Here is a 24,846-nt window from a genome sequence, read left to right as displayed (position 1 = left end):
TTCTTCTTCTTCTTCTTCTTCTTCTTCTTCTTCATCATCATCATCATCATCATCATCATCATCATCATTGTCATCATCATCACTTCAGTCTCCTCATTTGAATTTTGGTAGTTTGGCCAAGTCCAGAAATTTATCCATTTCTTTAAGGTTTTCCAATTTACTGGAGTATAGGTTCTTAAAGTATTCCCTTGGAATATTCTGAAAATATTTCCATCTAAAATACATATAATCTCTTTGAGGTCAAAATTCTGATTTTGCCTAAGCATAGGCTGGCAAAACAGACCACTTCATGGGCATTTGTCAGACTGCAAATTTTTCTTTTAGCTGTGGTAACATTGAAGGTAAAACAATCGTCAGTGATTTTAATGAGAGATAAAGTTAGCATAAGATGAAATGGAGCAGATACAGGAGTTAATGTAGCTTAGCTGAGTGATTATGGCTGGAGGGGAAGAGAGTTTAGGCTGGGAAGGTCAAAGACATCTGTGACTCTGTCTCTCATTACTCCAGGAAGGAATTGTGGTGTTCTAGAATACTACAGTGTCAGTGCATGTAGGAATCCATCTTCTAAGTGCCTATCAAATATGCTACTTGTCAATAAAAAATAGTTGGGACTTAGTCCTCTCCAGAGCCCATCGTAATGACTTTGTATGCATCACCTCATTTCTTTATGAAAATGTGCATTGTGGTTGTACAGAAGAGGAAGCTGAAATACAGAGGAATAAAGCAACTTACAGAAATTAAAGTAATTTCACCCAGGTAGTTTAGTGCTACTCTCCAGTTTGATGCCTTTAAAAATTAAATATTTTATTAATATGTATATACATGTTAAATAAGAAAATATTTCATATAGTATGGTAATACACACACATGGTATATGACAAAATAATCAGAGGCTTATAACCCTATAGTAGATCTCTCTGTATGTCGTCCACTTCTCCAGTCATTTTCCTTAAAAGCCAAGGGTTTTGACTCTCAGCTTCCTTCAGGCATTAGCCAGTCCTCTTGTTTGCATTTTAAACATTGTCTGTGGATGATTTCTGGTCTCTAGAGTTCTTGCCTTTCAGTACTTGATGTATTTATTTTGTATACTTGTTTATTTCATAGACACTGCTTGTACTAAATGTGTACTGTGTGCCTCAGAGACATTCATATTTTAAAAGCTTATTACCCTTGTTTTTATTTCCTGCAGGAATTGCTGTCCTGCATAACTTTTTTACTCCACAAATGTAATGATTAGTTACATCAACTAATGTTTCAGTTGACTTCAATTTTTCATCTGTATATCCCAGGACAAGTAGGTTGAACCTAAATTCTAAGTTTTCTCTAGAGAAAAGAGCCCTGTATGCTGTTAAATGGGATGGGGTTGGTTGTTACTTAGCACCGGGCTCAGACACCTAGGTAGGCACCTACCTCCCCTCTGTTCACCTCAGTCTTTTGATTTAAGATGCAGCTTTGTATGGTCTTTTTAGTCTATTTTTGGGCAACTGTTACTTTTCTACTTCCAAAGTTGTGTACCATTTCTGATTCTGAAAGTTGTTCTCCACTTTCTGATTGGTTTCTGTTTTCAAAATGAAAATTCAAGGACTTTTCCCCCTCAGTGTTAGATAAGTTTGGTGGCAGGGAGTGAAATTCTATAAATTTATTCCAAAACTTACTAGGATTGAATGGCTGTTGTCATTTTAGGTGTGTTGCTTTACTCTTTGCTTATATGCAAACAGTAGTAGCAACTGGATATCATGTATTGTCTTTGGAATGTTTGTTAGCCTGCTAGGCAAGGCCTGTGATCTCTCAGTAATTCTACTAGCATCACAGCAGAATAGCATGGTGCAAAGACAGCCGGCAAGCAGTCATTTATTTTATAGAGACACTGAAATTTCCTTTATTCACTGCTGCAGTCTTGCTGTTCTGTGGCCTGTGCTGCTTTTAAGTCTCCTGCCCTTAGTTCTGCTGTAGTCTCTTCAGCCTGCAGATGGCAGGATTGCTCTATTTGTATAGCAATTTTAAAGATGTATTTTATCAGTGAATTCCTGCTTTGGAGCTGAGAGTACTGGGCATTGTTCTTTTGTCTTTGCCTGTTCATTTCATGGTTTTTGTGTGCATAGGTTACCTCAATAAGTGGGGTAGAGTGTGCCACTTGGCTGTACTGTATGTCCTTAATTACTTTCGTTATTGTAATGAGCTTAGATCTACTTCATACTAATACGAAGCAATTTGTTCTGCATTTATATTTTGAATTTGTTTATATTAATTTCTCTGTTAATCCAGTGACCTTTTAGAATGTCTGCATATATTATGTACTTAAATCTGCAATATAATTGATTTTGCTGAAATGTGAGTTTTGTTGCCAGGTTAAAAATACACGTTAGAGAAAAATTAGAATCAGATTATTGTGCCACGTTTAAAATTAAAGTCAGAATTTTGCTGTAGGAAAATTGACAGAATAGATTTAAGAGAACTATAAAAATTACTTGAATTTAGTGACAAATTGTTCATACAGCTCATATTGTATATCAAGCAACAACATTTCAATGTCATTAATTCTGTTGTTCTTATGAGACAGACAGTAAAATAGTTGTAATGGTTTGTGAGGCATTTACTCTTAAAACTTAATGTTTCAAAATAAAATAGTAAAAACACCCAACACCATAGTCATCTTAATATTTTTAATGTTTTATAATTTCTGTATATTGGCTCACTTGCCAACTAGTTTGAAATAATCTAACTGCTTTATAAAAATGAACAACCAGTGAATCACTACAAAAGGTTGAATTCTAGCAAAATATAACATATGGTTAGGTATTATTTTATGTAAACTAATATAACCAGTTGAGCATATTTCTCTGCTCACAGTTGGGAAGTGGATGTTAGTAGGAAGTAGTTGGTGCACACCCCAGCCTTCTCACTGGGACAAGAATGTGGAATGTACTGCTCACTGACGTGAAGAGGGTCTGTAAATACACGTGGAAAGTAGAGGTGCAGCTTAATCCTGTTCCAGGGAGCCAAGAAGGCATGAAGAGCCACAAAGGGCAGGTAGTCGCTATGTGTAGGCCTGATACCTAAAGCCTCGTTTATGATTGTATACTTTCTCTATCCAGAAAAAAAAAGACATTTGGGGAAGAAGTGTATAATGTTCCCATCTACAGAGGATCTATTAGGATGAAACCTGTGCTCTTAGTTTAATGTTCATGGTTTGAAATGGCATTTCTAGCAGGAAGTGTGTGGAGTGAGCAGAATATATGTATGGCACATCTTACTCAGTAGTAAGGCAGCCCAATCAGTCAGGAGATAGCACTGAATAATGGCAATGTCAACATATCTTTGTTTGGGTTTTGTCACCTTCATGGAGATTAAGGACAGTGATCTACTGCAGGGTTTTTACATTTTATTGTCATCATTTGGGAAAGCAATTCCAATTCACCCGTAAAGGGTGTGAAGAGTGGCTACGATTTATTTTACATTTAAAATAAAAATTTTGGAGGTCTTGATGTTGTACTTTGAAAATAATGTTTAATAAATGCAGACATTTCATAATATAGTCTTTGATGTCAGGAGTAATGGAAATGTGAAGGTCTCTTAGGGGAGAGATTATCACAGGAGACTAGTAATATGAGTCGTACAATGGCATCTGAACCAAATGTAAAAATACAAGAGTGTCTCTTTTGAGAGAACTGATTTAATATTTGTCACAAATTGAGATCTGATTGTGGGAGCACTGTGTCCTTTTATTTCACCTCTCTGAAGTGGAATTCTGTTTGGCAGACTAATATATGTGTAATCATGACATATTCTTTCCCATAATGCCAGGCTTGAGTTTTTTAATAAGAGCAACATATTGAGACTTTTTAAAAAGCTAAACTTTTAGAGGCTTGCTGTTTTTTTTTTTTTTAGACAGGGTTTCTCTGTGTATCCCTTGGCTGTCCTGGAACTCACTCTGTAGACCAGGCTGGCCTCGAACTCAGAAATCTGCCTGCCTCTGCCTCCCAAGTGCTGGGATTAAAGGCGAGTGCCACCACCGCCTGGCTGAGGCTTGCTTCTTACCTGTTTAGGATTAAGAGTTTGTTGCCTTCTTATATTTCCAAATACATTTGTCTCTATAAGTTTAAAAACTAAATGTTGAGAGTTGAGCTTGATAACCATTCCTTAGCAGTTGTCTGCATGTTTAGTAAGCCATGAAAAACTAATCAGCTCCACCATAATCAGAGATTTAAAAACTTACTTTATTACTTTAAAATGTGTTTCATGTATTAACTTTTGAACACTTGCTGAAATTTTTTATAACTACAAGTGTCCAATCGTTGCAATTTGGAATTATACCGTGTGTATGTGTGTTTGCTCTAAGCAGATGCCCCTATGTCCATTTGACTTAAGACTTTGATGGTCTCCTCATAGATAACAGTGTATTGAAGTGGTACATAGACCTTTGCATCATTTCTACCTATCTAAAGTCCTGATTCTTTTAATGCACAAAGATTTGTTTGATTAAAAAGCAAAAAAGTCTTTTAGAGCTGCTTTGTAGCTATAATTTATTTCAACTAGAGTTCAGTTTGGATTTAAATGAAATTATTGGTGATAGTTAATGAATGCCAGAGTAGACACGTGCTGAATGCCTGTGTTCTCCAGTCTCTTTGCTAATAACTTAGGAGTTAGGAGACCCATTGAACCTATTTCCCCTTCATTTTTTAAATTACAATTATTTATTTTGTATGTATGGAAGTTCTAACTGCATGTATCTCTGTGTACCACATTTATGCTTGGACCTCAGAGGCCAGAAGAGCTCCTCAAATATTCTAGAACTAGAGTTACATATTGTTATAAGATGTCATGTAAGTTTGGGACTCAAACCCCAGGTCCTCTGGAAGAGCAGCAAGTGCTTTTAAGTACTAAGCTAGCTCTCCAGCATACATCTATATCTGTTCTCTTAAGATAGCTTGCAATTAGCTGCTCTCTAGTGCATTTGAAACACCCATCATCATTTGTAAAAGTGCTTTTTTAATGCTGCAGTTCCATATGCCCAAGGTAAAGGTATATTAGGTATTTTGTTAGACTTATAAAATATGCTCATATGGAGCTGATATGTCTAGTTTGCTGTGGTTGATTTCTAGGCTACTAGTAATCAGTGATTAAATTATGAATTGCATTTGATGGACATTAAGGGACATGTAGGCACAAAGTACCATAGCATAGTAGAGGCTAGCCTTAAGTTAGGCAGGAAGTCTGAACCTCAGTCTTTTTATTGAAAATGTGAATGATAATAGGACATGTAGTTTAGACTCTCTTTGAGCCATTATGAGTGGTCATTCTACTTTAGCTTAAGACTGATACCAACTGAAAGTCAGGTGACTAGAGACCAAATGAGTTGGTAGAGTCTAAACACGGATGGTTTGATTGGAACAGTGAATGCCTTAATATCCATGGACATCTGTGGTTGGACTTTTCAGGCCAGCCCTGTATTTATTAGATTTCGGGCCTTATGGTTGCGGGTGGGACATTATTTGTGAATTGCTGCCTCAATCCTACAGAGCCTTAGTGATTAGAACAGAAAAAAATGGACCTGCAGACCTGCCTTTGGAAGGAAATTGATTAGCACCCAGACCATGGAAGACCTGAGAAGACACACATTTTCCATTAACAAAAAGTTATTTTTTAAAAAAATGAAGACATTGCATAAGTGCTTTTCCTGGTCTTTCAGAGAGAAGTGAGAGCAGACAAAAGTTTTCCTGTGACTATTATATACTTGAAAGGACTAAAATTGCCTTTACCATGAAGCCATAGGCATTTTCCATTTGAAACTACAGTAAAATCAGTTGGTTTCCAAAAGGAAATATCTGACTTCTCTTAAACATTTGTGTTAAATCCTCTTGCTTTTTTTTTTTTTTGGTTTTTGGTTTTTCGAGACAGGATTTCTCTGTATAGCCTTGGCTGTCCTGGAGCTCACTCTGTAGACCAGGCTGGCCTCGAACTCAGAAATCCACCTGCCTCTGCCTCCCAAGTGCTGGGATTAAAGGCGTGCGCCACCACACCCGGCTCAATCCTCTTGCTTTTAACCCTATAACATTAACAAAGAAAAGGAAAGTGTAATTTATCCTCTTCATGTTTGGAATGTGTACAGCCTGTGCCACAATCCTTTGAGAGTCCATTAGGACAAAAGACATTGTATGGATGACTTTGGGAATGGCATTTGTTGTTTCTGGTATTCTGCCGGAATAACTTTTATGTAAGTTGTAATGTAAAAGACTCCTGCACTTGCAATGAGGTCCTAAACAGTGAAGACTCTTGGGAAGGATGCTGGATAATTATATAGTGTCTCCATTAGATATCTAAGGAGAAAGGAGTTTCTACATTACGCTTTACTAAGAGGTCTCATGAGTCAAGGGGATGTCTTTACAGCACCTATTAGGATCTAAGGTCTGCTTAACGCCGAGGTTTTCCTGCCCAGTCACCCTTGACAAGGCCAGTGTTCCTGCTTGTTCCTACTAGCAGAACAGTTGTATATTGAATAGCATAGGATTAGAAGTAAGTTATTATATCTGATCCTGATTGTTTTGTTGTAGGACATTAGAACCCTGTCTTGATTTTCTTGTTTGGTGTCTTTTTAGCCATGAAAAGGAATCTGAAAGTATTCTAAATATTTAACTATTTTAAGTATTAGCTTAATGTTTTATTTTTCCATAGTCATTTCATTTCCAATTTGCAATACACTTTGGTGTGTCCTTTCTCAAAAGATTATGAAGGACATTGTATGTGTGTGTTAGTTCATGAGCTTGTGTAGTATGTATGTATGTATGTATAGTATAATATTTGTGTGTGTATAGTATCAATATATGTATAGTGTGTATAACATTTGTGTGTGTGTAATATTTGTGTGTATATAATATTTGTGTTGGTATGTGAGTGTGAGTATGTAGTATTTCTGTGTGTGTGTTTGGTTAATCTTTTCTGTTTTTAATTTCAGCGGATCCTATTAAGGTCCTAATGCCATCGCTATCTCCTACGATGGAACAAGGGAACATTGTGAAATGGCTGAAGAAGGAAGGTGAGCAGCTGTGTTCCTAATGTCTTCCCTGCTTGATGATTTGATCACTTTGTTCCTGTCACATCATGTTCTTTACATAATTCATGATGTGTTTTCTTTGCCAGTTGGTGTAAATTTGTGTAAATAAACACTTGCCATATTGGTACGTCAGAGTTTTCTGGGTTAAACTATTATCTTTTCACTGTCACATAGTGGTATACTCTCCAAGGCTTTCCCTTCCAACATTTAGTTCTTTTCTTATGGCTTTTAGATTAAAAATCATCCTCATGTTGCTTAACTTAGAACCTTATTGTGCTTGCATGTGTGTGCATGTTTTCTTGGAACTAGGAAAGTGCTTTCAGTAGAAAGGACAAGTAAATAAGAAAGAATATATGTGAACCTTTTTAAAAAAGAAACAACAGCAACAGTGGAGAACTGTAGATTGCTACTGACTGGGCCCTAAGCCTCTACAGTTAAAAATGTGGTAGGTGCTTCAAAACACAGACTGGTGGGACTGAATAGAAAATGGGGCAGTGAATACTCATGGATGTTGAAGTATGAAAACACACAGTATTAGATTTATCATTTGTGTTGTGCCAAGACTAAATTATCAATAAGTCAAATAGTATATAAAAATAAAAACATTTGTTACAAGTACTAGGGAAAAGCTTGATAGATTTTTGTACAGCTGATAGTGTGGTGAATACCCTGCCTCTCAGAATCTATAGTCAAGAAAGCAATAAGTGTTAAATGAAAAAAAAGATGTTTTTTTGTAGGGCTTGAGAAAATGCTTAGCCGTTATGAGCACTGGTTGTTCTTCTAAGAGATCCAGGTTTGAGTCCAAGTACCCAAATGGTAGCTCACAACTGTCATTAACTGCAGTTCCAGGGATCTAGCACTTTCTTCCAGCCACCATGGGTACCAGGCACACATGCGGTATACATGCATATGTGCATGTGAAACACATACACATAAAACAAAGGAATAATGATAATAAATTTGTATAACAGAAAAAGCAGTATTTTTAGCTTGTACCACAAAGTATGACTATTCCTAAAAAATTCAAAATGTGACAGATGGGTTACAGAAAAAAGATTCAGAATGGCTCCTAAATATAGAGGAAAACACACTTAATCTAAAAAAATTAGCAAACAAGTGCTATTTAAACATCATGTTTCAATCTCATGTACAGAAATGTAGAAGTTTGACCAACTGACCAATGGATGGAGTGGTGGAAGTGAGTACTCTCAGATACTCCGAGTGCAAAATAGTCTAAATGTCTCAGTGTTACACTGGTAAAAATAAGACAAAGCGCACCACGTGTGATGCTGTTTATTGCCTTTGTAGCAGAAAATGGAGGCAGCCCAGATGCTGGTCAGGATGAGCCAAGTGCCGTTGGTTAACTTTTAACACATCTATAGCTATAAAGAAGTAAGCAGTACCTCCTGTTAATGTAGAGAGATGTTCAGTGAAAACTAGCATAGTAGAGACAAGGATAGAGTGTTTCATCAAAAAGAGGAAGGGCAGTGCCCGGCTAGGACTGCAGCCTAGGACTGTAGGTAGAGTCAGCGGTAGAGCACTTGTCTAGCAGGTGAGAGGACATGGGGTCAGCACCCAGAAAGGCATAAGAGAAAAGCTTCAAAATGATGGTTAAGTGGTTGTAGTGGAGAGGGCAGGACGGGGAGACAGAACGGCCAAAAAGGTAAATGTCTCTGAATATAGATTTATTTTTCTCTTTGTCATAGGAAAATTATTTTGCATGATCTTAAAACAAAATTAAAATGTAAAAGTGCCCTAATGTTGAGGCAAATTGAAACAGGTAAACATATATCTGGTTGCTGGTAAGGCTATTTTAAATGTCAGTATATTTGCCTATAAATGCCTAATAGGTTCTAGCTGAAGGAGCGCCAAAACCAGTCCTGAACTGTTAGGGTGAGGGATCACATTATGGTTGGATTGGTGGTGTTAATGTCAGGCTCATATATGTATTTTACAGAATACATCAAAGGAGTTGTTGAGGTGAATGGATCTGGGTAGCTTGGACTTTGGTGTGGGTCACAGACAAAACAGATGAATGGTAGCAGAGATTAAATAAAGACCCTGTGACAATAATTGTCAAGGTCTTTCCTAGAACTGTGTAGAAACAAAGACCAACCCACAGTAAAGCATCCATACTTGAGTTTCTTAAGTTCCAGCTCCCACTGACTTGAGTGAGACTCTGGAGATTGGTTACTGTTAGAGCAGGAAGTATGCCTGTGAACCTGGAATATCCTCTTAGTTCAGAAAGCAAGAACATGATCCAAACTTAAGAGGGCATTTTATAGACCTAAGGAGCCAAAGATAGGACCGTTTAAGGATCAGTAAGGATAATGACTGGTGTTTGAGTATACACAAAGTGTATTTGAACCCTCAGTTCTCAGTACTGAAAACTCATAGTAATTGAAAAACTTGAGAGGATTTTAGGAAACGAACTCATTTTGAAACTAGTAATAAAAGGAGAGACGACTACTTCCTATCTTTCCTCCAAACTGCAGCTGAGGGTAACCAAATAATCAATAAGAAAGGTCTCATTGTCAGCATACCTCAGCTGTTGTGTAGAAGTCATTCTAATGTCAGTGTATCACTGTTGTACAGTCTGTTATAAAGTAATAATAATAGATGTAGCTAGTGATTGTCCAGCTGCTAGCATGGTAAGAGAGGCAGTCAGGCAGTCTGTGCTTCCTGGTGTTAATATACCTCACCTGTCGTGAAGTAGTCGTACCAGAAAGGGAACTGAATGTACTTAATTTAAGCCTACCATGTTTCCAGATATCAGCAAGAAGAGGAACTTGTTTCAGGATGCTATGTCTATGATTGGGTTTGAAGTAACTCTGGTGGGAGCTCTGAGGTTAAGGACTGGAATAGTTGCAACAAGACTCTCTTGATGCCATGACTTCATTAACTTTTCTTGCCACTTCTGTGTGTGTTTGAAACTTTGTTATATGTATGTTGTACTTAGTACCTTTGCAGTATACTCTAAAGTAAGAAACCATTCTTTAGTTTTTTCCAAATCACCAGATGATTTTGATTGTTGGTGTTATTAAGTTACTAAGAATACTTGATACAAACCTGTCTGTAAAGTTGTGCTTGTCTACTGTGTATGGCAGCCATTTCACCAGACCTCAAATGTCTAGTATGGTGTTTAGAAAAAAAAAGACTGACTATCCAGGCCAAAAAGGGAATGTGTTGTGGTCCTGTGCCAGAGAAGGAAAGGCAATAACATCTGCGTAAAGGAAGGTGAGAAAGGCCCTCTGTTTTCTGGGATCTGCTTTCCGTTTCTGCTTTCCATCCTTTGGTCACTGTTCCATCGTAGTAAGAGTAAGCCCTCCAGATATTGTCCACTGGCCAACATCTTATTACACATCTCTAACTGTACTTCTACCCCTCTTTATTCATGCTCCAAAGTGTTTAGCTTTGAAGGAAAGAGGACAGATCTTTTAGCCTTTATTCAGAATCACTAGATATACCGAGAAGTTGTAGGCCAATTGGTGTATGCTCCCTGGTGTTTGTCTTAGGGGCTGGTCAAATTAGTGTTTAAAAAAGGACAGAGGGAGGTGCACAGGACTAGCTCTGCCAGGACTTGGATAGTGCCCCATGTGATTGATGCAGTGAGCACAGGTGTCTTTAAAGCAAACACTGCTAGTAAAGGGTGCAGTCTAGTGTTCATCAAATATGCAGCGTTTAGGGCATGAGCAAGGATTCTTAGTCTCATGGGGTTCTATTCTGACTCCAGGAGGTCGAGTGATTTATAGGGTCACTTCCACTAATGATGGCAAGTGTGGAGACCGGGAAGAGAGCTGGCAGGCATTTTGTTGAGAACCCTGGCCAAATGAGCGTGGTGTGGTTGAGGACAGACTGCCTTTCTTTGAAAGAATCTGGGTATTAGGAAATGCAAGAAGGGATCTCACAGCAGAGTTTGGTCATATGGATCAGGCTGGTGTCGGGTAAGGGGTATGATACATTATGGCTGATGGATCTTGGAAGTTTCATTTGACTAGTAGCATTGCTTAGATCTTTTCCTTTGTGGGGAATGTGTTAGTATGCTTTCTTCCCTGGTTTTAAGCAGTTTGGGCAGCCTCTGTAAGCAGTTGTTTAGTGAGCACTTGGGCAGATCCAAAAGTGTGGGATGTGACAGAGACCCTGGAAAGCTTTACAGATTAACTAGTCCCTGTCGAATAAAGATGGACTTAAGACATGAGAGACCCTAAGAACTCAGCCAGAGCAGGGAGTGGAAAGTGAAGCCATGTGCCCTCCTGGGCCTGGAACTGCTGAGAAAGGGAAAGAGATGTAAGCTGGTCGAGGGGGAGGAAAAAGGAAGCCATGGTTAAATTCAGGTTTGGGTCTGGTTGATTTTGAGATGCGTTAGGCATTGAAGGCAGGATGCTCAGCCTGTTACAGGAAGTGGAGTCTGGGCCCAGTATGAGTAGAGCTCAGTGCTGTGTGACAACAGAGTCATTGTTGGTCTGCCAGTCTCTGTGGAGTGAGAATGCCTATTCCCTTGAAACCCCTGTACTTGGGACTTTGTGAGAACTTCCTGGCTGAGGCAAAGAGTACTCAGCTTTTAATACCTTTGAAGCCATCCTGGTGGGACACAACCATAACCCATGCAGGATTCCAAGGTCAAGTCCCACTTGCTGAGAACTCAGTCCCAAACTTAATGATGTGCTCAGAAGCAGTTGTCTGGGAGTGAAGCTCAGTAAGCAGAGCCAGCAGCAAGTAGACCTCCAGGATCTGCCGTTGCTTAGGATTACTAAACTCAAACAAAAATGTGTGAATTTGAACTTATTAAACATATAAGAGAAGGAATTAAAAATGATAACATAGACACACTCTAAAAAACACCAGGCAGAGAAAAGGGCCAAGTTCTAGGGTGGAAGTTCTAGTCATGAAAGGTGTTGACCATAAAATTAAATATAATGTTGAAGGTTGGGTAAGGGTGTTAAAGACATGAACAGAAGATTTGTGTGGGGAAACTCTGTTTATAAAGATTGAAGTCTACCATGACAGAATAGTTCATCTGAGTTCTGCTCAAATTCTCATTTGAGCAGACTCCCTTTGCCAGCAGAGCTTCTTCTCTGACCTTGTCTGGGGATCCTTTCTCCCCACACCCTCTACCTGGGGAAGGCTGAATGAATAGTCAGTCCTTGGCTGACCTGCAAACTTTCTCTTTTCTTGATAAGGATCTGCACAGCAAGTACCTATGGTTCCTGGAATATCTCTTCATACAAGTGAGGCATTCACGAACTTTAAACTCCAGCCAATGATTTTCATTTACCCTGAAAACTCTTTCCCAATTTCCAAAGTCCATATATACCTCTGATTCACATGGAATAAACTGTATGCATGTAAACTCACCCTGAGTAAAGGTGCGTGCACAAGTGCACAAGCTAAGATCCTCTAAGAGAGCTGCTTCATTGAAGATTGTGGGAAAAGGCCTTTGTGTAAAGAACTGTAGCACTGAATTCCTCCCAGCCTCCACCCACAAATCCTTCCAGCCCCTGGTGTGCAGCGGCAGCAGGATACCCTGAGAGGGAGGAAGCAGAGGATGTGGAACCACAGCTGCCCCCCCAAAAAACACACACCCCAGATTTGTGAACTGCAGAGCAAGAGTTTTCACGCCCCAGAGGAAGGTAAAGCAGTGGGAGATTAGAAAGAGAAGTTGGGACTAAGAAGAATACAGTGAGATGTCCAATAGGACTAAGGAGAAGATGGAAGACATATTCAAAGAAACATCTGACAGTGCCTTCTAGGACTCCAGGAGTCACATAAACCAAAGCCAGTGCTTCACTGAGGCCCTTTGAGGACTGGCTCTGCATGACTTCTGACATCTTTTAAAATAATTATCAGTGGCTGAGAAAGTTCTGCATTTCTAAGTAATTTGATCCATGGGAGTCTATTTTACCTTTTTCTTCTCATGACTTAGAGCTTTGACTATTTCCATATTCATTACAGCAGGATGTTGGCACCCCTAAGTAATGACTTGAAAAGATTAAGTTCCATCAAAGTTTGTGACGTTACAGGCTGGTATATGTAAGCACTGAAGCTCACTAGCAGTGTAGTGAGGTAATCAGTGGGACTGGACAGTGTGGTCAAGAGGCAGGAAGCACGTGGTTCAGACATTTGCTCTACTTTCCAACAGTACACTTGTTTCATGGATGACAGATGATACATTTTAATCTTCTGGAGCCTATTTCCCTGCAGTTTGCTCCTTAAATTCTGTATTAATCCAGCTTTTGGGGCAGGGGGTGTTACTTAGTAATATACTGGAAGTAATTGAGACCATCCTTAATCCTAGTTTCTTAGTAATTCATGAACCCTTTAAAGGTTCATCTAAAATGGTGAGTGCAGTATATCTGTATTGGGTTAGTTAATTCATTTTGTATTGAAAACAAATTTATATTCTGACAGGTAGTTTTTTGATACATTGTTTCCATTTTGATAGTGAAGTCTTTATTGATGTATAGTCACTTATTTAAAACAATTATTTTAGAATTTAAAACATGTAAGAAGGTAAGTAGATATTGTAAGAAAAGACTAGATAATGATTTGATACCCTGTGGACAAAGTGCAATCTTTATAAGCCTTAAGGGTTCCTAAAAGTCTGAGGCTTTGTAATTACAGCCATGTCAGACAATGCTACAAGTACATGTGTGTTGTATGTTAGAAGCTAAGATGGTCAGAGTGCAGCAAGGCCTGCCATAAGATTCGCCATGCCTGTCCACTAGGCTGCCCACCCTGGGAGTGAACTGACTGAGTGAAGCTACATCTTGGCTTTAGAATTCTAGCAGAACGCATCTTCATTTCATTTTCTAAGTTACAGAAAAGTAAGATAATAGCATATACGTTATCTCTATCTTTTGAATGACTCAGATAATAGCTTTGTATTCAATATTTTATTTTATTTCAGTTTAAGAGTTAAATACAAACACCATAAAATTAGAGAAGGTGCTTTGAAAATTCTAGGCTATATCCACATGTGCAATCTCTTGAAAGATGAGTTGAGCTGTAATTCCCCCTTACTGAAAGTTTCCTGTTTGAGGGGTATATTTCAGGGTTTCCCATTTAAAGTGATCATAGTTTGTTATTCCTCAACTAAAAATTCAAGTCTATTTTAGAAGATGTAAAAGTCTGTGTAAAAGTCTGTTTTCTACTCTGTGGAACAAAACCAGACTAAGCTGAGGGTGCGCAGGCTGGGCAGGGCGTGGATGGAGCCAGCAATGAGTGGGGAATGTGACTGCTCAGAATCTGCCCTTGTGTCCTGCATTGCCTCATGTGACTGAGAACCGTGAGTGGGTCACACCACGTTCATGTAAGATGTATGATGATCTATAACTGGTGTAGTGTTATTCTGAAGGACGCTTCATGCTGTGTGAGTAAGTGCCCCTGGAGTCATCTGTAGCAGAGGCCTGGCTTCTGTTGTGTATGGCCATGTGTCTGTGATGATAAAGTGGAAAAATTTGAAAAGTAAACTTCACAGTTTGTTCAGTACAGGACTATTTTGATAGTTTTTATCAAGGTAATTTACATACTGTAGCAGTCATCGGTTTTCAGTACACTGTGATGCGACTGCCACCTCAGTTCAGTTATAGAGCATTTCTCTCATGCCAAAGACACCTGCTGTCTGAGGTAGCCACTCCCTCCCCACACCAGCTCTTGCCAACCTGATGGTCCTATCTTTAAACTTAGTGTTTCTTCTAGAACAGGAGAAAACAAGCTTTTCTGTTTGGCTTCTTTTATCAGCATGATGGTCACCATGACTCACTATAGCAGTGACAAGCACATTTTCCTTACTCTTCATACAGATCTGACCTACTTGCTGAACAGATAACAGCTGGCTATTCTGTACACACACCTTTGAAACAGATGTGTAGTCTTCACTTTCAGTAGAATAAAATTGTTGTGTAAGAGGCTGGGGATTGCATTTAATACAATCAGCATTGACATTCACAGTGTTTGAGACATGTTTAGGAGAGGGCGTAGTCTCTGAAACTCATCCTCAGTTCTGTCAGCTGCTTATCTGGACAAAGGACTAGGACAATCTTGCTGGCTTCGGTGCTGGGCAGTAGCCTCTGCTCTGGATCCTCCTTGGGCCCACACTCTTGCTCCAGGCCTGACTCACCTCCAACACTGACATGAAACAGGAGGAGATGGTGCAGGTTGCAGAGGAGCTGCCATCTTCTGCAGCCAGCCACTCGAGGCTGGGAACCCACCCGTGAGTCTCAGCTAAGAATGACCCACTGGAACACAGACTGCTGGGCAAAGCTGAACCTCGTGTTGTAGGGTAGGCTTTCATAGTGCCTTCCATTCTTGTGTGTGCGCCTTGTACATGAAAGTTTGCTGCGTGACCTGTTTACATGACAGAGGGCAGAATAGGGAGGTAGGCTGCTTTTTGATTACTAATGGCTTATTAGCTAGAAATATATCTGCAACTTTATTTTTAACAGGAAATGTTGCAAAATGTTTTTAAAGGTGTATGTGAAGTGTAAACATAAAACTTATAGGTCCATTTTTTTTTATAGCTGCACATTTAAAATCTTCCTGAAAATTGGAAAGATAAATAACTTGACGGAGATCATTTGTGTCTGGGATTGGCAGAGGCTCCTCATTACTCCTCTGCTGAGCAGCTCAGTGCTAATCAGTATTGGGGCCATGGGTTCGGATCTTTGGGAGTCATTACACAATCTCAAATGTCCTGGGTGCACTGCCAGCGATGACTGATCAGCTTCAGTCTCCTGATCATTATGGACAGTGCTTCCTCGTGGAATAATTCTGTTTTAAACTCTTTGGTTCAACAACTGACTTGTTTTTCTGTGTCCTGCTCTCTTGATCATGGGCTCTGGCTCCCTCAGCATGCTCATATTGCTGGCATAGTCTTTATGTGGGTAGAGAGAGGTGTGGCTTTAGAAAGAAAAAGAATGCCCTTTTCAGATGTTACGAATGTGCTGCAAATCAAATGCTGTGACCAAGTAAATGGAAAGAACAATTTTACGTTTGCTTATGAAGAACTAAGGATTTCTGAAGTCTCTGCCCCTCAAAGCATTTCCATCTGAAGTTAAGTGGGGGGGGGGGCACTGGCTGAAACTTGGGAAATGGTAGAAAATACAAAATAAATTCTCCTATTATGAAGGAGCTTGTGTCTAGTAAATTTGAGAGAGCAACAGTAGCAGCAAAGCATTTCCTGATACACTTTGTGATTTTTTTTTTCAAATTAGCAGAGGAATTCAGAAATAGCAGAAGTGTGTCTGAGTTGAGTCAGAAACTTACATGGCCAAAGTAAGTTTGCACATGTTTCTTTAAAAGTAGCTGAAATTTAAATGTGCATGAAAAATAATACAGTAATTTTTTTGTATGGCCAGAGTTTGTTGTCTGTGCATCTAAGAAGTATTTGAAAAGTTGCCTAGTCTAGTAGGTTCTCCCATGGGGTGGGGCTTCTGCTGGAAATAGAGTGTCTGTCGGGGCCTCTCCTGGAGCATCTGATGAGAGAAGCACATGGATGGCAGGCTGGAGCCACAGCTCTCCTGCTGTTCTTGCCTCTCTGCAGCCTAGTGTCCACTGGTTCCCTTGGTCTGCCACTTGCCTAAAGCACCCTGCTGTGTGGTCTCAGAGCTCTGACTGGGCACCTTTTTGCACAGTGCCCACTCATCATCTCAGGCTCCAGGAGCTGTCCTCTTATTCTAGGGAGTTCCTCTTCCCTTCTAGAAATGAGTCAGAGGACCTCCTGAATAATCCCAGAGCATGCTGACTTCTCAGCCTGCTGACTTTTTGAGGGATATAGGAAGCTTCTTGAGTCAGAAATTCAAACAGACAAACCCGCTCTTGTTTCCCACGACTGCGACTTTAGTGCACAACACAGTTGTCAATAAATATTTGTTGGCCAGAAGCATCCTGTTGGGGATAAAGGTGGTAGGTATCTTTTAGATGTTTGGTAAATACCATCTAACAGCTAAATTTAGTTCATTAAAATATTAATATTAGTAGTCCTAAGCTCCAGTAACTGAGGCAAAATTACCTGGTTGTTCATTCTGATATACTTAAAAGTTTCCATACATTGAACTTTTATAGTGTATTTATTAGTGTTAGGTATTCTCTTACTGTATCAACCATTCTCTTTGGTATTCTCTTACTGTATCAACTGGTTAGTATCTCTGCTGTATACAGCTGGGAACTGTATATGAGTAAGTATGTTTATATATCTTATATTTTTCTACTTCTGTACTTTTCATTCAGCTTTGTTTTTGGTCTGTCTCTTATAATGCACATTTGCAAAGATTTTAGTTTTATGTTAATTTTGATAATCTGTTTGTAATAGATGGTTTTAGTCTATTCATCTGTACTGTGATTACTCATACCCTAGGCTGATTTCTGTAATTTTTTTAGACATTTCTGTTTTTATTCTTTTTATTTCTTATACTCTCACTTTCTTCTAGACAATCATTTTGTTGTTTTCTGTTTTTCCTGAGTTTTGAATGCTATAGATTTTATTTGTATTTTTAAATCCCTAAATTTTGCCAGGTGGATCTAGTATTAATTCACATTTTCTTCTAACTGTACCAAAGTTGTGAGCACAGTTAGCCCTTGCTAAGCCTTCTCCTTATCTATCCTGTTATTTTTTTAGAGTTTATTTCACTGTTTAATCCTTAGGTGTTGCATTGTAAATGGGTGACACGTTAACACCTTCAGTGGTGACTTGTTTCTGTGCACATCCCTCCTATTTGTGTCTGCTTGTCTTAAAGTACATTTTGTAAGAGTTCTTTAATCACTATTAGTAAATTTTCCTACACTTTATATACCTTAAAATACTTGACAATTCATTCTTAATTGGTTGTCTGGCTGTGTCTAATGTTCCAGACGATGATTTTCTTCAGTATTGTGCTATTTCACTGACCTCTGACTCTTGCAGCTCTTGAAGTGTGCTCTGACACTGTCATTCCACTGAGGTAATCTGTTTTTTCCTGATAACTTTTTAAGGTGTGTTTTCTGTTGTCGACCATACACAGTCTCTCTAGTTATCAAATGTGCATTCATGTTTATGCTATCTAATACTCTTATTCCCTGCTGAGTTTTCATCAAAGTAAAGCTAATTAACGTTCATGTGTTCACATCCCCTGTCACCAGCACCTACATAAAAGTCAGAGCCTCCCTCCCTCCAAGCCACAAGACTCCTTTATGTACCCATTTTAGTCAGTACAACCATTCAGAATTCTTCCCCCTGACTCCTGCCTCTAGTACTGGGAACTTCTCAGCAGTGGTCTCTACTACTGCCTCTCTGGTGCCTCCAGCCAGCTGCCTCCCTGGACCTCCTGAGGAGAGTGCCTCAGGCTGTCCTTCCTGCCTGTCCTTCCTTTACTCTCCTGCTTGCCCTTGCAGTGCTGTCATGCCTCCTCCATTGTCATGCTCACTTCTGGACCTCAAGTCTTTCTCCCCACTGCTTTTCATTGTTTTCTTTTCCTCTTGATACTATCTTGTTTCATTCCTGAATGTAATTTTAAAAAATTTCTTGTATTTGTAATGGCTGTTTTACCTCAAAATACTTGAAAAGATATGTTGTAGTAGTTTTTCCAAAACTTAGTTTCTGCTGTAATTATTGATTATATTCTGTTTTCATAACATTGGGTTTCTTATGTGCTTGAGAACCATGTTTTGTGCCTTGCTTTGAGTGGACAGTGGTTTGAGTTGTTGTTTCCATTCTTTCTTCCTGCCCATTCCCTACACCCTGGGTTGTGCTCATCTTTTGTCCTCAAGGGTAGTCTGCCTCAGCTTATGTTGCTGAGAGATGTTTTAGTCCTCTCATTTCTTATCCTTTGCCTCCTAAAGCCTTGACTGGCCATTCTGTGCCCCACATCTGTAGCAGGACTTTTCCTGTCCAATTATTTTAAATATTAATACAAGAAGCCTGTGATCGTACAGGGAGGTGGAGCCAAGCCTTTCAGTGACAGGGTCGGGGAAGAAGGAAGAAAGGTGGGGTAAGAGGAAGACGATCCAGATTACACGTGGCTTTAAACAGCCACAGGTAGGTATGAGTATCATAAAGGATAGAATAATTGGGATAACTTGTGTAATTTAGGCGGGCAGCTTGTATCATCAGTTGGCTCAGAAATTATTGTGTGGGCATCTTGTGAATTGAGAATTTATTGATATATAAATCTGACTGATCAGTTATAAGCTTCAAGGATTTTGATTACCAGGTTACTGGGTATTGTGACATTTAACCATGAGGTGGGCCATCATTGCATGGGGCTGGCATGGCAATGACTTGCCAAGGGAACTTTTTTGTTTGTTTTTGTTTTGTTTTGTTTTGTTTTGTTTTGTTTTGTTTTGTTTTCAAGACAGGCTTTCTCTGTATAGCCCTGGCTGTCCTGGAACTCACTCTGTAGATCAGGCTGGCCTATATCTCAGAAATCTGCCTGCCTCTGCCTTCCAAGTGCTGGGATTAAAGGTGTGCACCACCACCGCCCTGCTTTGCCAAGAGAATTTATCAAGTCAGGTGGAGATGTTTCAGGAGCTCCGGATCAGAGAGTCAGCCGAAGTGGAAACACCGTGCTGGTGCCATATGGCCCACTGGTGCATGGCATAGCGTGGGATCTTGCCGTTATTTTTATTATTTCACACAACACACATCTTTCCCTTGGCCTTTAGGCCCAAAAACCTGCACTTATGTAGTGTTGTCTTCTGTACACATTTTGAGTTTTGTATTTTTTCTGTTGCATAGAAATGGTCTTAGTTGGCTTCACAGATGTATTTTATTTTCGGTTTATGCTATATTCATTCTGTGCTGCATAGTACTAGCAAAGTTTCTGAATTTGTCCTAAACAGTTAACAAAAAAGTATTGTAAATGATACGGTTTCTCACGTAAAGGAATAGTCAAATTCCACCCCCAAAATGGGGTTGGAGTGGAGGCTGAGAGGCAGAAAGGTTAGGAATCTAAGGTTGTCCTTGTCTACTCAAGCCTAGCATGGACTATATGAAATTTCATTTCAAAAACAAAAATAAAGAGACAAGGAATCTTAATTTATCCCATAAATAAATGCATTTGTTTTTGTTATCTCTGAGTATGAATTATTTTTAAAATTTTGTCTATCTTGGTAATAATTTTTATTATAGTAAATATACCCATTATATAGCTTTTGGAAAACATCCACATACATGTGCAAACGTATATTGAGAACTAATTGTATTTTCACAGCTTGGAATGTTTTCTTATTCATTCGTGCTATACACATGTTCATATTAATTTTCATATTTAGAAGAGTAAAACAGGGCTGGTAAGAAGGCTCAGACTTGCTTCTAAGCTGGATGACTTGAGTTTGGTCCATGGGACCCATATGGTTGAAAGAGAAAACTAACTCCCATGAATTGTCCTCTGCCTTCCACACATGAGCCATGTATTTATTGTGTGGATGTGCATACACACATACACCCCACTAAATAAATAAGTACTAAAATACCATTTTAAAACAGAACAACCAAACAACTTCCTGTTGTTTTTCAGGTGAAGCTGTGAGTGCTGGAGACTCGTTATGTGAGATTGAGACGGACAAGGCTGTGGTCACCTTAGATTCGAATGATGATGGCATCTTGGCCAAGATAGTGGTAAGATGTGGGTGTGAACTCCTTGAGAAAAATAAAGTCCTCCTGTGCGCCTTGTTATCTACTATGTAATATGTTTAATTCACATCTTTAACAATATTTTAGTGCCAAAATTTAGTAATTGCCTTTTTCCCATAGAAATTTTTTTTTTAATCTTATGTATGGTGGTTTTAGGATAGAATTTTAGACCATTTATACAGAGCAAATAATATAACCAGTGTAAAGCTGTGTGGGTAAAGCATGGCTGTTGGCCTGTGCCATGTGCTCACTGTGGAGCCCACCAGCATTCTGTCCCCAGAGCAGACAGAATGGTGTTGGTATGGCAGCTGAGACTGTGGGCCCTGTAGTCACTGCCAGGTTGATCGTAAATGGAAAGTGCTGCCAGCTCTACTTGACGTGGAACAAGTGGCAGATTCATTTGCTGATGTCTTTCCCTTGGCTGCAGAGATGATTTAAAAGTCATGCTGTAGTGGGAAGATTAAGTAAGGAAATACATAAATGTCACTCTAGGACTCCGTAGTGCTGCTGTGCCCGTCAGTGCTGCTGGTCACTCAGCCCTTGGTGACATTGGCACCATCATTAGTCATGGTTGGTGGTGACTGAGCAGTGAGTATCCATTTTGCCCTCTCCCACTTGAATTGCTCAAGCAAGCTGTCCCTCCGATGGCCATCCTCCATGGATGGATGTTTGAGTCTCTAGGTGAAGCTTAGGTATAACTACCCCCACCCCCTTTGTCTATTCTGTCCACATACAAAGTTCCTTAGGACTTCATACTCCAGCTAGATGTGGACCTTTCTCTGTTCTGTCCACATGCATGGTACTTTAGGATTTTATACTCTAGTTCATGTAGACCTTCCTTCTGTCATTTGTTTTCTATATGAAATGATCTTGTTGGGTGTTTTGTTTTCTTAGCCCCTGGTAGTTTATTCTCAACACTCTAATATTTCCAACATCCACTCCTTGCAATGTATTTTATCAGCAGCCCCCTAAAAACATACCAGTGAACATATAGTTAATGTACTTGAGTGAAATGTGAATTGAAGGGTAACTTTTTTCTGTCTTTATAGCTGGAAAAATCTATACCAAAAGTAATTTGCTTAATAATTTGTACGGTACTTTTCAAAAGAAAAAGATTGCTTGAATTACCATATGCCACAAACTCAACTATGCTTTCCTGCATGTGCTTTTGGCAGCCTGTTCTTGGCTGCAGCTCTGGATTGCTTGGCTCTGCAAGTCTTTCATGATAATAGCATTTTCCACATAACTGCTCAGTAATGCATTTCAAACTCTAGCCATGCCAGTGGGTCAGTAGTTTCTATCCTTCTGGTCCTAAATTCTGAGACGAGGTAGGAAAGGAGTATAGTTGATGGCTGCTTTAGAAACAGTTATTTCCCCACCAGAGGAAAGACTCTGTGTAGCAGGCCTTTGTGATTTTAGTAGTATCATAATGCTTTCTGAGTAGTAGGACTAGTAAGTAGTGTTCCTGCCAGGAGGTATGCAGTTTTACTAGGCAGAATGGGGCGGAAGCCACGAAGGTGGCATTTCTAGTCTTTTTCCCTTCCATCTCTCTGTGCAAGCAAGAGCTATGCCTTTGCTTTTCATTGTGGAGTAAGCCTTATGTTTGTAAATATAATAAAATGCTAGGAAGATGTGTGACAGATTTTTATTTTCAGAGTCAGGCAATTAGTTGTGCTTATTAGAGATAAGGTTCTATAAGCTGCATCTTCATCACTAAAGCATTAATGTACAGTTGGAATTCACATTCTTAAGAAGGTTACGAATTATACCTTGTTCACTCTTGGGGATACAATTCTGTGGTCACTGAGAAGTTCCTGTGCTTAATCTTTGTAAGCAGTGTTGCCTACACAGCATGCTAGATGCTAGACTAGTAGGGCTGTATGAAACCATGGCCTAAAACAAAGTTGATCATCTGGATACTAAAAACTGAACAGTTATTCTCAGTCCATAGTAATGATTATATTTTGAGGCAGTTTGTCTCATTATGTTCCTGAGAATGTGCTGATCTATTAGGCATGAATTTCTTATCTTTACTAAACTTTCTCTGTACTCTAATATTGATCCCTGTTGATATTTGTTTTAATTTAGTAACTTGAAGACAAACACAGAAATTATATTTTTACCATGTATGTCAAGTGACAGGCACTGTTCAAAGTCCCTTATATGGGGAACTTCTTTATCCGTCCTAACAAATCTTTGATAGCTACAGTTGCTATTTTCACTTGGCAGATGAAGAAACAAACATGGCAAAATAATCATTACTATGCCCACATAACTAGTTGTTCCCAGCTATCGTAACAGACACAGTGTTGAAACTTAGGAAGCTATCCACATGGGAGGGAGGACAGATTGGGATTAGAGCAGAGAGTAAAAGAAACTTCATTTTTATCAAACCACATTGGCCTAAAAGCTGTAGAGGTTTTTGATTGAGTAGGACAGTGTGTGGGAACATCTTGGATGCTAATTGTCCCAGGCTCCTAATTTTGGTAGAGAGGGGTTGTAGTGAAAGACCCTCCGTAGGGAGACCCCCACTCAAGTCTCGGAATCACGAGAGACCATCTTGATGTAAACACATGAGGTAGTTTAATTTCGGAGCTCCGGTTCGACTTGTATCTCACACAGGAGACAGCGGAATTGACCATGAGGCTCAGGGGTTAGGGGTTTATATAGGAAGAAGGTCTAGGGGAACAAAGGAATCAGTGTGGCTATACATGATTGGCTAGTTCAAATATCAACTATATTATGTGCAGAACAGAGTGGAAAATTCCTAAGGTTGGTGTTAATCTGAGTCAACAGAGCATCTGACCTTAAACCATATCTAAGAGGCCCACTACTCAGTGTCTGCCCAGACATGTCCTTGCATGTTTTTTTCCTATCTTTATAGTTTATGTCTTTTTGACCTGCTAGTTCTCGGATGTCTAACAGCCTATTTGCTTCTGCCCAGGCTTATTTGGACATGTTCGGCCTTGGTCCACTGTGTTTTTCTGTAATTTTCTCAAATTTAACTCTTTCAGTAGCAAAAGCCTGATAGGTTTCTAAGTGTGATTTTGCAGAAAATTATTTATGCCTCTGTTAATGTGTGTGCACCAGCTTTGACTATTTGCTAACTACAATAGAAGTAAATGTCCTCACCAAACTAGCATGCCTAGAAAAGATTTAATTCACTTGAAGATTTTAATGACTTTAAGTAGGGCTGTGTATTAGTCAGGGTTCTCTAGAGTCAAAGAACTTATGGTAGTCTCTATGTAGTAAAGAAATTTATAGATGACTTACAGTCTGTAGTCTAACTCCCAACAATGGTTGGCAGCAGCTGTGAATGGAAGTCCAAGAATCTAGCAGTTGATCAGTCCCACAAGGCAAGTAGGTGAAGCAGAACAAGTCTTCCTTCTTCCAAAGTCCTTATAATAACTCTCCAGCAAAAGGTGTGGCCCAGATTAAAGGTGTGTGCCACCACACCTTTAATCCCAGATGACCTTGAACTCATAGATCTTCCTATCTTAATCTGGGATTCATAGCCACTATGCCTCAAGATCTCCATGCCAAGATTCAGGTTGGAAACTTGTATCTCTCAGCCTCCAGATTAGGGCCACAGGTGAGCCTTCTAATTCTGGATTGTAGTTCATTTCAGATATAGTCAAGTTGACAACCAGGAAAGAATAGCCACTAACAGGCTATAATGACCATTCCCTTCTCTAAATTGTGTTGTATCTGGTGTACAATCTGGTCAGGTTGTAGCTGGTGTGTCTTCTGTCCTTTTCCATTACAGTCTCTGTTTCTAGTCTCCATTGGTAATCACTATGTCTGCAAAGCTTTCTAACCCATAGAGCTTACCTTTACTTTAAATTTCAGGATAGTGGACATACTAATAAACATCAAAGTTAGTGTGACTTTAAAATGCCATACTATCCCACAAGTCAAGCTTTCCGTGGTAATTGTTGTATTAGTGAACATCTTGCAGCCTGTCATAGTATTCATTGACCCAATCTGTAATGAACATTAACAGTTGAAAGGAAGTAAGAGGAAATCATAAAGAAACAGCAGTGTTTCCCACTATCAACTATATGATATTGTCATCTAAAGATTTGCTTGAAACTTATTTTTTTTCTTGTAACTACAAGTCTGTTCTTTTTTTTATTAGATATTTTCTTTATTTACATGTAAATTTCTCCATTCCCAGTTTCCCCTCCAA

The 24,846-nt window shown here is 39.3% G+C and overlaps 1 protein-coding gene across 3 annotated transcripts in view; it reads left to right on the top strand.

The window, feature by feature from the left end:
- Pdhx (pyruvate dehydrogenase complex component X) overlaps positions 1 to 24,846 on the top strand; it is a 62,140-nt gene that overhangs the window by 11,324 nt on the left and 25,970 nt on the right. For all 3 annotated transcript variants that reach the window (XM_031371175.1, XM_031371176.1, XM_031371177.1), the window contains 2 exons: positions 6,953 to 7,033; positions 20,542 to 20,642. In XM_031371175.1, the coding sequence (XP_031227035.1) occupies positions 6,953 to 7,033; positions 20,542 to 20,642 (182 nt within the window). The remainder of the gene's footprint in view (positions 1 to 6,952; positions 7,034 to 20,541; positions 20,643 to 24,846) is intronic.

This window comes from Mastomys coucha, unplaced genomic scaffold, assembly GCF_008632895.1.
Source record: "Mastomys coucha isolate ucsf_1 unplaced genomic scaffold, UCSF_Mcou_1 pScaffold15, whole genome shotgun sequence".
Lineage (NCBI taxonomy): Eukaryota > Metazoa > Chordata > Mammalia > Rodentia > Muridae > Mastomys > Mastomys coucha.
This window is presented reverse-complemented; position numbering and strand designations above follow the sequence as displayed.